Below are 18,062 nucleotides of genomic sequence, written 5' to 3' on the forward strand. Positions count from 1 at the left end.
CATGTTAACGAAATTTAGAGAGATTATCAGTAAACATTAGTTTCATATGCAAAATATCAATTTTTTTTATTAAATCTTAAGGTCTGTTAAGCAACGTTTTTCTTATGCCTTTTTTTTTTCGCATGTTGCCTATCCAACATGCAAAGTGATTTTCATTTTAAGATTAAAAATACTTTTATGCATCAGAACATTTTCAAATTTCACATTTGAAATCTTTATAATGTCCAGATAGTTATCAAATGTTTGTTAAGAAAAAACTTTATATTTTATCTGTTATTTTCAATAATGAATTTCTGTATGGGTTCAGTAGATTTGACCAATTTTGTAAACACCATAAGAATTAGGAAATAAATATAAATTATGCCTTTTTCGTTCTAGAATGACAACAAATTATAACATGAAAACATGAATGTTTAGACTAAATAGCTTAAATCTCATAACATTATACATTTATATATATATATTTATTATTTTTACTATATTGACCTTTCAGCCGTGCTTGGCTAACAATACAGAAGTTACAATGATGTGACGCACGTGCTCTCATGTTACTGTATCAAATATTATAAAAGTGCTCTGTCTTGGCTGTGTTTTAGTGGACTAGTATTTTATAAAATACAGTCACATTTCAATTATTATTCATTATATGTGTATATAGATTATTGCTATTGTTGCATCAGCGAGGTCACGTGACTAGTATCATGCCACCCCTTTCTAGAAATATCCTGTTCCTTCAAGAATGCCCTAGCATTTACTAGATATGTGTTAGTCTTGTATATATAAGACGTTCACAACGTGACGGGACAACAGTGTAATGAGTAATTGAACTGCAGTCAGAGTGTGTAATTGAACGGAGTATTGTTGAAGTCGAGCATGTGAGACGTTCGTTGAGAATTATAGCGTGACTGTTGAAATTAAGTGTATCGGTAAAGTTATATTCAGAAAGAATAAACCAGTTTTATTTAAGAAAGGACTTGTGTCGCTAAAGTTTCGTTGGAATGAATTTAAGGAAAATTAACTAACGAACCGAGACGTAACACTATTTAGAAATAAGTTCTTAAACTTATTTTTCTTAAAATATAGAACAGTAACTAAAAAAGTAAAGCAAACAATTATCTCTTCTAGTTATGACCTTAGTACTCAGTTGCTGCTTGACATAGGTTACTAAGCCTTTTAAAATTTTGCATGTGGAGGATATGAAATTAACTTTTTAAAAAGTTTTATATATATACAGTTAAATATCCAAAAAACATAAATTACTACATCAATACCATAGAATTCCACTATCATTTAACAAATTTAGTAACTAAGCTGTATTTGGGTCTAAAAAATATGACATTTTGAGCAAACCAAGCACAACCTACCTTCTTGAAATCTTGGTTTGAAGGAAAGAAATGATGTCTTAACACATGAAAATGGCTGAGAAAGCCACTAGGGGGACATTCTGAGTTTTTGAATGGTTATTCACACCTTATATATTGAAGTAAGTATAAATATAAGGGACCGTTTCCAAAAATTTATACAGGTGAGCGGGGCCACTGTGTTTTATTTATTACATGAGTGATATCTCAGCAAACAGAAAAGACACAAGGTTCTTATTTTATATTCTAGCTTGTCAATATAGGTAGTTTGAGTTCCTAATTCGTACAAAACTATAGACTTAGTATTTTGACATCACAAACATCTTATTTGAACCAGTGCTGCATTCAACATATCAAATGACACATAAGTTGATGTTTAACTGTTTTTAAATATTTACTATCAAATTAAGAAATTAAATAATGTATAATACTAACATTTGAATTATAATCAACAGTTTGATATCAAACTTACTGGCATAAATTCATGAAATCGTAGTTCAATAAAATTTTGAATATGAGTCAACAAAAGCAATGACATGGCCTTTGAACCATGACCCATCTGGAGAATGATGCTGTTGATTAAATACCAGATTATCCAGAAACAATTATATTTGGAAGACTTAGAATTGGTAAAAGTGTCATTAGTATACCAACTGTAATAAAGTGAACAACTTTCTAATTGTTATTAATTCTAGAAATCTTTAAATAAGTTAGCCACAACAGTTATATATTTAACTACCATGCTAATCCCATCAATTTGATAGTAAATGAATCCATGAAATATAAAATATGATTCCTTACTGTGAGATACATCAACTTGAATAATATGTAGTTAATACTTTAAATTATCAGTACTTGGTGAAACTCCATAAGTACAGAACTGAGGTAAAAAACACAGATAATTGTACATTTCACAAGTATTTGTAAAACTTACAATTGTCTTTTTTTTTCCCCTCAATTTTGAACATTATGTGTTTAACAAAACTATTTGCGATGTTAGAAGAAAGAAAATATTACTTAGCATTGCTGGTCATATAAGAAAATTTGATTTATGGATTTTATGCATATCATGTATGATTCCTGCATTATATCATGTATGATTCCTGCATTATATCCTGTATGATTCCTGCATTATATCATGTATAATTCCTGCATTATATCCTGTATGATTCCTGCATTATATCATGTATGATTCCTGCATTATATCCTGTATGATTCCTGCATTATATCATGTATGATTCCTGCATTATATCATGTATGATTCCTGTCATTATATTCCTGCATTATATCCTGTATGATTCCTGCATTATATCCTGTATAATACCTGCATTATATCCTGTATAATACCTGCATTATATCCTGTATGATTCCTGCATTATATCCTGTATGATTCTTGCATTATATCCTGTATGATTCCTGCATTATATACATGTTTTTATGTAAATTGAAACAAAACTGGAGAGACCTTTTCAATAATGAAACAAAACTGGAGAGATACCTCTTCAATAATGAAACAAAACTGGAGAGATACCTCTTCCAGTTGAAGAAAGATAAAAAGCATACAACCCAGAGAATGCCAATTTACAACACTCAACTATTTAATTATAACATCATATCTAGGAAAGGAACTTAGATTCTTGTTTATTACCAAATTTTATATTTATCATTTTTAAAATATGTTATTGTGACTGATAAGTATAAAATATGTCGTCAACATACCATCTGTAATAAAAACGTCTGAAACCAACAAGCAACTATCAGTTGCAAGTTCAGTTTCCAAGTTAGCCTAATCAACCTGATAATAAGTTAATCTTCTACACATAAAATGTAATTTCTGTTCATTTAAAACTATAACTTCACTAAACCTAGATCTATGTTATTAGAGATATAAGAAATATACAAACTTACAATAAAGAAACAAAACTGGAGAGATACCTCTTCAATAGAATTTTAGAAGTGATTCTTGGTTTTGTAGATCACAAATAATCCTGTCAACAATACTGTTAATTGAACTCGTTAAGTTATATAAAACGTTCTTCCAGTAACAAAGTGTAACTGTAAATTATTAAATCTGTTACCATACTGACTTTCAATGATGCAAGAACAAAGCTACAAAATGAAAGTTTACTGTTCCCAAAGAAAAACCTGTTCTGATAGTTTTAACTTATACAAAACAAACATTTTCAAAATTAAAAATAAATATAAAACCCAATCAACCTTCAGTGGAACAGCAGTAAGTCTGGCAGCTCATAACATTAAAAACTGGATTTTGATATTCATGGTGAGTACAGCACTCAAGTATGAAGCCCAGTAAGTCTGGCAGCTCATAAAGCTAAAAACTGGCATTTTGATATTGATGGTGAGCACAGCACTCAATGGCTAAAAGGGTGAGCATGTTTGGTGACTACAGTGAGTAAAAAGCAACTAAAAACACTGTACATATAGCACTTAGTAAGTTACATTAATGACTCCCTTAATTAGAGTATTTTAACAAATACAAACTGTGTGTGTCTCAAAACTAGTTTTAGAAAAATAAACGTATTCCATTTTAAGGATATTGTTCCCTAATTGAAGTATCTTTGTCCTTGGGGAAATGCATGGTTTCCACTCGTTGGTGGCTATCTACTCACATAATGGGACATATTCTAATAAGACCTAAGAATACTTCCATCAATACATTCTAACTAAATGTAATCTCATTGTACAACTGACAGCTTTAGTGAATCTGAGAATGAGCAGAGGTTAAGAATTTAAGTGTATTAGCTTCAAAGTCAGCTGCAAAGTACCGTCCCTTCTCAAATTATAAGGACGTTTCTTTCTACTGTATTTTGTTTAGGTAATCTTTTTTACTAAGACATAAGTGGCCACTTTATAGTGTATAAGTCAGTCAGATTTTATTAACTCACATACAAAATAAAGATATTTTTACTATAAAGCTGTCACTACTAATAGAAATACTTTTAATCAAATGAAGCTTTGCTTTTATTTTTGGGTTTTTAGGTGTGGATACATACCTGGTCCTTAGTAAATATCCACCAAAGATATGTCTCAAGTATCCTCCATTTCTTCAAGTAGGTATAAACATAAGTTTTATTATAAGTTTTATCTCAGAACATTCTCTGTTTTAGTTAGTTTTATTTTTTCGTAATTTCTTAAGCTAGTGTTATCTACAAGTTGAATGACTAAAATGTAGAACAGGAAAATTTTAAAACAACATATTTAGCTGGAGTAACCTACAAATATTTTGGTCTTTGCAGCTGAGAAAAAGTAGAAATAACTTTTTTTACCAGTAATTTCAAGGGTAAAGGTATATAGAAATGAAGTGTGATCAAAAAAGAAAAAAACCACCACATGTTTGACCATATATTTTGTAAAGTAATTTGTTTCTGCTTGTGACAGGCCCTGTGAGAAGGTCAAAGTTCATTATGCTTTTCATTCACTAGTTTAGTGTATCTTATTCATCAAAATATTATTTATTTTCTGTTTATTTAATTACAAAACAAAATTTGTTTCATTATAATAATTCCTGGCCTAAATAACTTCGTTTAGATAGACAATAATAGAACAAAGAGTATAGTTCTAGACAAGTCCCTAATTTTGTCTTTCTCCATTAAAAAGTTAAGAAAATCATTAATAAAAAGTGTATATCATTTTCAGTCTCTATTGTCAAAAGTGAGAGAAATTATTTTTGAAATTAATATTCAAGATAAATGAAAGGCAGGAACTTGGTAATTAATGTTCAGAATGTCACTTATCGTACTCTCGTGTAAATAACCGTGTGATTATCTTTAATTAAATACTTTTCTTCCAAGTTTAATATCTATTGTTTGCTTTCATATTATCAAATTTTCTGAACACTTTGAAAAATATACCTCAAAGAAGTTTTGTGTACTGTTATAGTATTATATAATCAGTTAAACATTTCATACATTTTCCAGCTTGTTTGCATGCATTGTTTCAGTATCATAAACAAAACTTGTTATCAGTTTTTATATAATTTACCTATAAAGAAATAACTTGACATAAATGTTTTCGTTGTTTTGATAACATGAGTTGAATTGACTTGGTTAACTTAGACCTAGCTTTGAATAAATTCTCTTTTATAATGATATTTTGTTTAGTCATTGACTTTAGCTACGATCTTGAAATAATTTGGACAACCATTTCACACTCAGCCAAGTTGTGCTCAACCTCTTCAGTGTACTTGTACATTCTTTCACTAGTATACAGCAAGCTTATAATGGATCTGATATAACTTTACTCACAGGAAGGAAGAATAAATCAGTAAACTACATTTGATATTTTCAGTGGAAAAAGTCTGTATCTGAAGAAATACTTGTAGATGACATCCTGGTTTAGAAATATATCTTAATTACATATGCAGGTACAATGTTTGATATGTAGTTGTTTTATTAATTTAGAAGATACTTTAACCAATAAATAGTAAAGTTATAATAATTTAATGTTTCTAAACTTTATACATTGGTGGCATTATGAAATATTGTTTCATCAAATAGTCAGAAATGGTTATATTTATCAATAGATAGAAAAACCATTCTCACTTCAGAATTTCTTGATATTATCACATTTTTTACAGAAATACATAGGTGTTTGGTGTATTATAAGTACAATGTGACTAAGATTTTAATTAAGTTTTCCTTAAGCATGATTGATATATATATATATATATCTTGTAAAGTTGAAGTTTGAGCCTGTGAATAATAATATATTAGTTTAAAAGACTGACCAAAGGAGGAGCTAACGTAAAACACTTAGCTACATCACTAACTTGATCATAAAGATCAACATTAAACAAAACATCTAATTCCTTGATGGCAAAAATTAATTAACATTATGATTACAGATTTTGGGGATATATATAACCCATTTAAATTATTATTAAAAGTACACTTAATTCCACTGTTTCTTCCAAAGAGATGCTCGTGTACCAAGACTCAACATCAAAACTAACATAATAAGTTTTATGGTGGAACTTTAAATTTTGAATTTTTGTTAGAAAGTTCAAAACTACTCTTCAAGTTGTGTTCATTAATATTGTCTTTCAAACAATAACATGCTAGTACAAGATTATATGTTCTTAATGGACATAACTTAAGTAGGTCCATAAAAACATCCCTCATATTTCATAATGTGATATATGAGTTAGTAAATTATCATTGTAGTTTAGCAGTTCAGTTTCTTTAGTGTTAGTAAGGTCTTGATCAGGGTTGACAAATTTAGTTCAATTGTTTAAAATTTCTTCTACTTTTACTCAAATATTCCACTTTATCCAAAAGTACAGTACTCTCTGGTTTAGTTTGATTATAACAAAAATTTTCACTTTTTAATGCTAACAGTTATTGTTTACTTATATTTAGGAACTGATGAACCAAGCTATGATTATTAAAAGACATTAAAATTATTCCAATTATTTGAATGCTAATATAGTTAATAAAAATCTCTCCAGGTTTTGAACAAATAGAGAAACTACTAAAAACATAAAACATAATGTCCAAAAGTGTGTTAAAGCTACAGTTTTTAAATTAGATAATTTGATTAAAAACTATATATTGTACAAGAATATTCTAATTTTATGTATTTATAGTTTTGAAGATATAAAAAATGAAAACTAATAATATAAATAGATCAAAGGCCTTTGAAAATTGAAGAGTTAAAAATTTAAACATTTCAAAATGTAACAGTTGTCTTTGAAATTTATAATATTGTTCAGAGTGATAAAATTGAGATAGAGACACATTTACCTTCTGAAGTTTTAGCTCTACATTTTTTACATTCATTCAAAAAATTTAAAAACATCACATTCTGCACTTTGGTGTATAATAAGGGTATTATCAAATAAATAATGAGCTTTCACACCAAAAAGGCTTTTAACCACTTCTTACAAAGTTAATCTTTGTAGTTTTATTTCCTCACATTATTGTGCCAAGGTGTCTGTAGTTTAAACTACTCTTGAAGTTGTTAAAATATATAAATTATTATTAACTTATGATCCAAACAAGTTGTTTGAACAAGTTATTTAGTTGGTCAATATAATACTTAATTTTTTTTTTCTTGTTGATGAATACTTAACTAAAGTTAAGTGTTTTTTTCTCTTTTAATTTATTAGAAACCCACACCCAATAAAAAGAAGTCCATTATAGTTTACAAGTTAGTTATAGAACTTTTTGAGTGAAAGGGTAGGATTGCCAGATGGTATATCCATGGTCTACTGAAATTATGAATAACAGTTACAATGATATTTCAAAGCATATAATTATTTCAGCCTTTTAACTAATTTATAATAATCATCTTAAGAAAATTGAATAAATAGCTTACAGAAATTTATGTTCATTGATACTTGTAGTTTCAAATTTTTGTTGGTTTTGTGAAAGAATATACTAAAAATGTTATCAGAAAATACTAATTTAAAGTTTTGTAGCAAAGTTTATTGTGCTAGTTTCAATATTGATTATTTGTATACAATTATCTCTTGGGGGAAAAAAAAACACAGTTAGGTACTGAACTCATTTTTAATAATAATTGAAATTATTTTTGTATTTCAAACTCTGTGTTTTTCAAGTTAATGAATTTTGTCTCCAAACAATCTAATGTTTCTTCAGTCATAAATTTTATTATCTACAATCTTGAAAGTGCTGATTACGTTCATCAGTTCTTGATGTATTTTGATAGTAAAATTAACATTCTCACACAAAGCTATCTTGATTTTTTCTGCCCCCTAAGTTTTGCTAAAAGATTTTACTACTCGATGCACCAGTCTATTTACACCACAAATTTCACACCACTTTTGTATGAATACCCTCCACCAATACTATTGTGACACCCATATTGGCACAGTTAGCTCCATCTAATGTTCCTGCTCAATCCTCACTTTCTCAATTGGCACAGCATTGTATAGACATGTGTTTTTCACATGTGACTACCGTTTACAATTGTACTTCATTAACATTTCAATACCTTTTTCAACAGTTTTCTTTTACTGTGTTTGCATTCAATTGTTTAAAATTGTTTAGGCATTTGTTTATTGATAACGGAAATTCCTGTTATGGGAGACAACACTTGTGGTATGACTACCCAGGCATTGGGTTAGACTTTATCTGCTGAGGAGGTTCAGGCCTTAATTTGCAGGGAGTTACATTCCTGCACTGGTCTTGTGATTTCATCTCATTTTCAACCTGACAAATCCCCCAGTGGCACAGCGGTATGTCTGCGGACTTACAATGCTAGAAACTGGGTTTCAATACTCGTGGTGGGCAGAGCACAGAAAGCCCATTGTGTAGCTCTGTGCTTAATTACAAACAACCAATCAACCTGACGATGTTTCTGAGGTTGAATACAATCAAGGAGAAGAAAATTTGATTCATATTTTCTGGCACCTTCTTATTTTGGTCTGTCATACACTATACCTTTTTTCTTTTTACAGCTGGTTAATCAGCTATTTGGTGTATTACGTTTCCTTTTCCTCCTAGCTTGCAGATTTCATCAATCAAATATTTATCTATTATTCCTCCCTAATACCTCTATGGCCTGGGAAGGCCATTTGGTTTTCACACTCATTTCTTTACTCCCATTCTAATACTGAACTGTCAGGTTTGCTACCTATAGTGTCATATGGCCTTCTTTTGGGGTTCACTTTCCCTACCTTTTATTCCCTGGAACCCTTTGTTTCTCATGATCTATCACCTGTCACACTAACTGGTTGGGTGTGTCAATTCCTTAGACTGGCATATTCAGACTTATTCATGGAAGGTCACTGTCTCCACAGTGTTTCTTCTCATGAAATTTGTTATATCACCATGCCTTAGACTGCTTGTCTTCGCCATCCTTTAGAAGAAATCGTTCGTGACAGAATGGGGACTACTTCCTATTCCTTTGTTACTCATTATCTGCACTATCTGGCTGTATCTTTCTCAGGTGGATATTGTTTCCATCCCCTGGCAATTCTACAAACATCTGTTTGCCTTTGACTGGGGTATGTCTTTCCACAACATTTCATTTATGTTTTCTTTTCAGAGACCCTCTTTTTACCACAACACATAGGAACCCATTTTGTGGCAAGTGTTGCCTGGTCAGGTGTGCTCTTTCTCAAACCTCCACTATTACACCGATAGAGCTATAATTCTTACTGTAGAGATGAGTGTTCTCCAAGACCACTAGTGACATGCCTTGTGGTAGATAATTATGTGTTTATAGGTATTTGTAAGTTTAACTCAATGGTGGACTATCATGAGTAAAGCAAAAGGGGATTTCTGCTCATCCCTGCCAACCCTTTGATTACATAAATTGAGGATGGTTTGCTTTTCAAAATACGTAATCATGGACACCCTTTGCACTCTCTCTCTCCAGTGTAATGTTCCACCGGACTGCCCACTGTATTTTCTTCCTCCTTTTATCTCCAAGTGGAACATGAGAGTTTTACCAGTTCCCAGTCACTGGGATGGTGGACCAAGGAGGCTTCTTCTTGATTGTGAAGTACAGATTTACCTTGCAATACAACCACACATTTATCCACTCAGTGAGAAGAAAGCAAAGCTGGGTTCCTTTCCCCTGGATGCCTATTCCCAGTTGGACCAATTATCGGTTGGAACAAGACCAGCCTACATGGGATCCTCCTCATAATATTGGGTTCAGGGTGACATTACCCTGTTCCCACAGTTAAGTGCAGTAGAAGCCCCTTTCTTGTTAATTCATGTTGTAGGAGGTTTCTGTCTCTGCTCCGACAGTTGAGTTTGGGGGCTTCATCTGCTTCGTAATAGTGGCAGCAGGATCACTGTTCCTGTGGTTAAACAAATGTTCCACATCCCCCTTGTAATTCCAGGTGCAGAATGCATCTTCCCTGCTGTTATGGTTGGGTGAGTTATGATTTCTGCTCTTAACCCTTTTACTACTGAAGGCATTTTTAAATTACGTTCTGCGTATGGAACAGATTACATTCAAAATTTTTAATTTAGCCATTTTACTATCAATATATCTTAATGAAATTAACATTATAATGTATGTTATAATTAGAATTTTTATGTTATATAAGTTTTAATTCTTTTGTTTCAAAGGAAATATTTTAAAAAATACTTAAACTACAGTTTTTGTGTTATAAGATCCATGCACTATGAAAAAGTTTAACTTTAGCAGTGGTTCATTCTTAGCCACGTAATCTGGCAGTGTAAATGAGTGTCTAAACGACAGTGTAGATCTGTGTACCCTTTTGACATGTAAAATACGTCTTCCAGCTGTATTCCCTGGAAAAGAGAAACTGTCCCTTGATTTGCTGTTTCTCCTAATGTGGGTATTGAGTTTGCTTCCAGTTTTCATTTCATAGAGCAGCTTATCACCTGAAGAACCTGGCTGGTTTTTCAGGCTGGTTTGTGTGATGGATAAGACAATATCAGAAGTTAACATTTTCTTACACAAAAAATGTATTTCTGATAGGAACTTACCTCCTCTCTCTCAGACACAATCTCACCCTTCCTTCCCACTGCCAGTGTTATTCGTTTTATATCCTGCCAATTCTTGAAAGTAAGGATTGAGTGGGATCATTAGAGGGAGCTAGCTGTTGCAATATAGGGGGTGCAATACTATTGGTGGAAGGTGGTCACATGCTATATACATGTTCAAGAGTGATTCAAAATGTGCGGGATATATAGACTGGTGTGCTGAGCATTAAAATATTTTAGCAATGCTTAGGAGCAGAAAGAAAATTGAGATAGGTTTGTTGAGAAGAGGTTAGCACCTACCGGAAATGCATTTTCAGTATAAGAAAATGTTAATGTTTTAAATTTACTACTGAACATCCATAAGATCGTGAGAAGTTTATTGTAAAGAGACATTCCCAGGCTTGTAATTCAGCTGCACAAGCTATATACCAGTGTTGTTTGTTGTAAACTTAATCAAGATCTTAATTCATGCACATACAATCTCAAGAATAAATGAATTTGGTAATGTCAAGAGATTTATTAAAAAGTGATTTTCTTATTTATTTGAATTATGAAATAATTTGTGACTATTTGAACACAAAACTTCATAAAACCACCATTGTATGAAGCTCTTAAATATTCAAGTCTTACAACTTACTATCTATTACCGAACCTACTGTGTGTGTTAAAAACAACTGTGTACCCTGCTTCATGGAGCGTACTGCATTTATCTTTAAGAGGAATTTTTGAACCCAGAGTATCATTTGTAGCAATTTCTTTTATACCAAAACTAGATTTCTCCACAGAAAACATCAAAAGTAGTTTAGAGATTTACTTCTTGTTGGAAACAAAGTTTCTTTGGATCCACTACAAAATAGCTGAAGATACGAGTAAAAGAACATGAAATTTAAGGAACTTAATAGTAAAGCCACTAACTAACAAAGCTTCCATATAAAATAAAGCTTACTTATTCTTAAGCAGAGACTACACTTAACCCAGTCAGTTCAGTATACCAATTGCTGCTTATTTAATAAGCCTATGTAATATTACAATAAAACCTGATTTATGCAGCATTATTTATTTGATGTTCAGGAAGCTGACATGCTATATTGTTACCATTTTGATTCATTTGTTTATTTCTCCTAGTCTCAGCTTTCCCATATAGCTCATGCAGCCAGATGCATACTCCTTCAATATTCACGTAGACTGGAGCTTTGGAGGCTAGGTGACACAACAGGAGAAAATGGTAAATTAATTATAACTATCCAACTAAATTACTCATGCAATCCTCTGAGGATACAGTTAGACAAAGCATATAATGTATAATATTTTATTTTATTTCCTTTTAAACTTTTTCACATGCATATTTAACATAACTGCTTTTAAGAGCAAAAAAAGTCAAGTATCTTTTAATTATAAAACATGAAATGTTATTTTTATTGAGAGTAGTGGGGTTAAGTGACAAAACCTGGTAAGCTTCTTACAACTGGAAATATTAAATGACACAGGAGGATCTAATAACTCTCTTATAGCTATGGAGGTTTAGTGGCACAAGAGAACTTGATAAGTGGAGGTTAAGTTACACCCAAAATATGGTAAGTTCAATTTGAGTTTAGAAGTTTGATAACACAATAGAAGAAACCGGTATGTTAACTTGGATTGTGGAGATCAGATGAGACATAAGTTAATGCATTTACTAGAACTATGGATAAGGAATCCAGTATGTTAGTTAAAGGAAAAACTTATAATTCCAATATGATCTTTCCACATGTTGGACCTCCTATTTTGGGCTCACAGCCATCACAGTTGTTTGATGGCATGTCATATACCAGGTGCCCTGAATCTGGTCACCAATCATTTATTGCACCCTGACAAGATTCTCCCCCAGCTGTTTGGCTGGCTGTGTTCACAGTGAGCTACTCTGAAACTGGATGCTACCCACCTGAATGCCAAGCTTCCCAGGTTTTGGTCTATTTCTCATATTTTGGCTATAGCTGTCAATGCCCTCAGATTGGGGGACCATTACTTTATGCATATCCTTCCATTTGTTGGCTTCATTGTGTCCTTGCTATTGTACAAGCCACTCTGTCTTGAGTCCTCTTGGTAGCTCCACTTTGGCCAGTCCAGCCATGGTTTCCACACCTGCTCCTACTGACACCTCCTATTCCTCTTTCCATTTCACCCACCATCTTCAGACAACCTCAATCGAGCATGCTACATCATTCCCTTCCCACGCTTCATCTTTATGCATGACATTTGTCTGGTTTCTTGCCAGACTATCCCTTCATATTCTTACCTAGTTTTCCATTCAGTACACTTTTCCTCCATGTCAATTTATCAACATAAGTGGTATGTTTGCCACCATAGTTGTTCTCCATCCCATCCTACTCTCCCACACGACTTCCTTCTTTACCTGGCTTTTCGACATGGGGCTGTCAGTATGTACTATTGCTGGTTTTTGTGTGACATTGTCAGCCACCTTCCATTTCACATGATTTTGTGATGTCTTCACTTCTCCAGTCCTCACCCTTTTGTTTTGTTACCTCTGCCTTTGCTTCCTGCTGCTCTCCCTGATTGGAACCTCAATGTCATCCTCCAAGCCCTCACTCTCCCTCCATTCCAGCCCATGTCTTCCTGTTTCTTAAATCATCTCTTCTTAAAGACCTTTTCCCTCCTCCTCTTGGCATGTGGATGTTGAGGTTGAGATTTGTTACCTGTTGATGTCTTTTGCATATTATATTACCAGTCCTATGTCATCCTATACCCAGATTGGTCTTTCCTAACTATAACTTTGGCTGCACATGAGGATGAATTTGCCTTCACTCCCATTTCCCTCCCTTCCATTTCTCACCTTTATCCTCCTTCCAATCCAGATCTCTTTTTATGTCCTGTATGGGCTCTTCTCTGTTATGTGGCTTGCTCCGCTCCCTTCCATGGTTCCTGTTTGTTTATTCATTGGAACCCTTCCCTTTCCCATGATATTTTTCCTATTACCTATATGAGCTGAATTCATCTGGCTTATTCTTCCTTTTCTCCTGATGATTGGAGTAGCTCAGGAGTTGCTAGTGGGTGGTGATGACTAATTGCCTTCCCTCTAGTCTTTCACTGCTAAACTAGGGACAACCAGCACAGATAGCCCTCATGTAGCTTTGTGCAAAATTCAAAACAACCCAACCGTGATGATTGTCATCTTACCATGTCCCTGGCTGCCTGATTCCATCATCCTTTAGAAGATATTAATTTTTTCTGGCATATAGACCACTCTTCATACATTTATCTCACATTATCTGCATCATCTCGCCATTTCCTGCTCTGCGGGTTGCCTTCTACATCCCATCACCATCTTGAACTCCACGGCCTCTCTATGAGTGGGTTGGTACTTTTTTATGCTTTTTTTTTTCTCACATATATAGATCCCACTCAGTGGCGAGTATTGCCTGATCAGGTATACATATTCTTAAATCTGCATTGTATGTTCAATGTCAGTAGGGCCCACCATTGAAATGGGATGATCTGCAAAACTGCTTGTAGGTTTTTCTCACAGTGTTTGCATCATAAATATGTTGGCTCCAGACCATTGACTTATAGACTAACATGAGTAAAGCAGAAAAGGATTGCTGCCCATCTCTGCTGCTCCTTGGTGTGACTGTATCATGAATGGCCTGCTTTTCAATATAAGGTTGCAAAGTCACCTGTTGGTGACTCTCCAATGCATCCCCCCTTTCTTCCAGAGGAGTATGGGAGTCCTTAGCACTTTCCAGCTCCTAACTGCTGGAGTAGTAGGCCATGGAGGCTTCTTTTTGAGTGTGCTCAATTCCACTAGTTGAGAGTAGGGCGGTGATGTTCTACCAGTGAAGAAAATATATATACACTCCTCATACTACTGACCTGATGTTCTTTCCAGATGCTGCCTGGTTATGGACTGGATGATTTCTGCCACAGTGCAGTTCATCCTTCTGGCTGGACACCCTCTTTCCTACCATCCACTGGATGTTGGTTCCTGGGGATACTGGTGTTTGATGAAGCTGGACCAGCCACATAACTCCTCACATGTGAGTGGCCCAGTTACTCTTCTCCTACTGCAGACTGGACGATTCATTCCTAATTCCACCTGGTTCTGGACTGGAGTTGAACTGCCACATTACTGTCCACCTTTCTACCATCACACAAATGTTGCTTCTTTGGAGATACTGGCATTGGTTGTGCTAGATATGTACATGTGATGATGTGGGTACTTGGAACTTAAGATATTTATCCCTTCTAGTTCCTGTGACTGATGTGAATGGTAGAGGACCCTCTTTCTTCCATGGGCTGGGTATTCATATCATGGTACAGTTGGCAATGGTTGAGGTAGAACTCCCCATTATGGTCTGCTGCATCCTAGCCACTCTACAGCAGGTTCCCTTCATTTAATTTATGGGTTCCTCCAATTTTTCTGCCCTTATTGCGACAAGTCACTTTCACGTGTGAAGAATATACCTAGCTCAGAACTGGTCTGGTCTTCTACTTTACTTATTTTACTTATTCTACATTCACACATGTCAAGGGCTTCATTTGGGCACTTTCAGAACGGGGCTCGTCTAGGTCATGTTACACCAGTCCCTTCAGCAGATCAGTGTATGATTGTCGCTGTTATGTGAGAAGAGGTAAGACATCTTATCAGAAATTAACATTTTCCTACACTGAAAATGTATTTCCGATAGATTCTTACCTCTTTTCACACTTCTTACCTCCTCACTTCTGATGTCTTTTTATGTTGCTCAATCTCGAAGTGAAGTTCAACTGTGCTGCATAGAGGAATCAGCTGTGCTAAGAGTTGTGTTACACTCCTATTGGTAGAGAGATGCTGCATGCTTATTTGCATGCTATCACGTAGATACCTCACATGAGGATAGGTGGGAGTATCAAGGCTAGAGGTAAGCAAAAATTGGTGCATATGAAGGTCAATACAAGTCGAGAAATGTCATGTGAGTGGAGGTAAGAAACTATCAGAAACACATTTTTGGTCTAAGAAAATGTTAACATGAATTAAGAAACAAAATGTCTGATAATGTAACAGGAGAAACTAGTAAGTAATTACAGATCAGGATGATCCAATAGAAGGACTATAATTATATGTAATACAACAGGAAATGGTAATATAAACAACTTTGATGGGTAAGTAGCACAACACAAAGTGTTAATATTTTAAATAACACTGATGGTTGTGTTAATAATGTGGCTAGGACTATGGAGGTTATATATCATAAAGTTGTTGGTAGTTTAATTAGAACAACCAAGACTTCTCTATGACATAAAATTGTGCAAAAAATTCTACAAACATGGGATGTGTGGATTCCACCCAGCTCATACTAATGTATGTGTATCTTCACAAATTTTCGCAGGTTATTGGTAAACATTACAAGGCTTTTTTACACAAAATATTTGCCAATATTGAAAATTTGAGTTTTTAATTCGTATGAAAATACAAATGTTGTATTGCAGGCTTCATAAAATATAATCTGACCAAACTGAGAAGATGATTTACCAAAGTGACACACAATATAATCTGACCAAACCGAGAAGATGATTTACCAAAGAGACACACAATATAATCTGACCAAACCGAGAAGATGATTTACCAATGTGACACACAATATAATCTGACCAAACCGAGAAGATGATTTACCAAAGTGACACACAATATAATCTGACCAAACCGAGAAGATGATTTACCAAGTGACACACAATATAATCTGACCAAACCGAGAAGATGATTTACCAAAGTGACACACAATATAATCTGACCAAACCGAGAAGATGATTTACCAAAGTGACACACAATATAATCTGACCAAACGAGAAGATGATTTACCAAAGTGACACACAATGTAATCTGACCAAACCTAGAAGATGATTTACCAATGTACACACAATATAATCTGACCAAACCGAGAAGATGATTTATCAATGTGACACACAATATAATCTGACCAAACCAAGAAGATGATTTACCAACGTGACACACAATATCTGACCAAACCGAGAAGATGATTTACCAATGTGACACACAAAAATCGATATTTACCAATTTTTTTTCTATATTTACTTTCAAATTAAGAAATTAATTAATGTATAATACTAGAATTTTGAAAGTAAGTCTACAAATGTGGTGACATGCCCTCTGACCTCTAGCTACCCATAACAATAGAGTTAACCAGCGTTGACTTGGTGAGAGCTTATGCTAGGAGTTTGAAGAATTATTTACAAAGTACTATAGGTGAATGAACTTTTTAAATCATCCAAAATATACTTTTTCTATGTTCAAAACATACTTTCTGAACAGGAACAATAAAATTATTATTTCTAAAAAAATTCTATAATATTATATTTTTCTTATTTGTATCTTTATCTTAGGAGAAGATGGGGATGTGCTTCCATTATCATCAAAAGTGAAGAAACTAATTGAGATAAAGATAAAAGAAAGTGACATTCTTGTTTGCTCTGCGATATCATCGGCTGCTGAATGGTTAGCGTATTCTACAACTGAACAATTAAGACTCTTCAGAATATGTTTAGTAAGTATTTAAATCTGAACAAGTCTAGAAACTTTTACTTTAGGTTTGATAATTTTTTAATCTGTACTCATGATCTATGACCTTGTTAAGTTTTAGCATCCATTGGTTATTGAGCATATAATAAAAAATTGTCTATATTCAGTGAAAATTTGACTAAAAAAGTAATTATGTAAAACATTTTAGACAGTATAGTAAGAGTTTTGTGCTTTGATATCTTATACACCAATTTTTAATACTGGTTGATAAATACACTTTAATTTCTGTATTAAGTCCTGAATTCATGCATTTTTCTGTATAACGTTTATGATCTTGTCCGTTTGATTCAAGAGAATTAGTAATATTTAGATTGGATCTGTGTGGTTTACTCTAGGAGGAACCCAATTCTCCATCTTTAAAGAAAATCCATTCTTTGCCCAATATATGTCTGCCAGCCCATCGAATAGTATTTGGTCCAAATGGAGATATTTTGGTGGTCGCAACCCAAGAAGGGTCTCTACAAGTTCTGGAACTTCACCATACTGAATCTATCACATGTCACTCCATACCTATAGCCAAAGGTTTGATTAAAGACTTCTATAGTTGCATGTACAAAGTAATTATTCATCTACAGGGGGCCCACAAACCTGAAAAAAGTCGAGGAATTTTAAAAGAAATGGACTGAAAAGTGAGGAAAGGCCAGGTGGTTAGGGTGCTCGACTCACAATCTGCGGGTTGCG

At 33.6% G+C, this 18,062-nt stretch overlaps 1 protein-coding gene across 1 annotated transcript in view; it reads left to right on the top strand.

Annotated features, from left to right (window-relative positions):
* The window catches only part of LOC106471892 (U3 small nucleolar RNA-associated protein 4 homolog), a 66,227-nt gene that overhangs the window by 34,214 nt on the left and 13,951 nt on the right, over positions 1-18,062 (top strand). Inside the window, exons 6-9 of the mRNA XM_022400502.1 lie at positions 4,362-4,432; positions 11,936-12,035; positions 17,186-17,346; positions 17,717-17,903. Of these exons, the coding sequence (XP_022256210.1) occupies positions 4,362-4,432; positions 11,936-12,035; positions 17,186-17,346; positions 17,717-17,903 (519 nt within the window). The remainder of the gene's footprint in view (positions 1-4,361; positions 4,433-11,935; positions 12,036-17,185; positions 17,347-17,716; positions 17,904-18,062) is intronic.

This window comes from Limulus polyphemus, unplaced genomic scaffold, assembly GCF_000517525.1.
Source record: "Limulus polyphemus unplaced genomic scaffold, Limulus_polyphemus-2.1.2 Scaffold4945, whole genome shotgun sequence".
Classification (NCBI taxonomy): domain Eukaryota; kingdom Metazoa; phylum Arthropoda; class Merostomata; order Xiphosura; family Limulidae; genus Limulus; species Limulus polyphemus.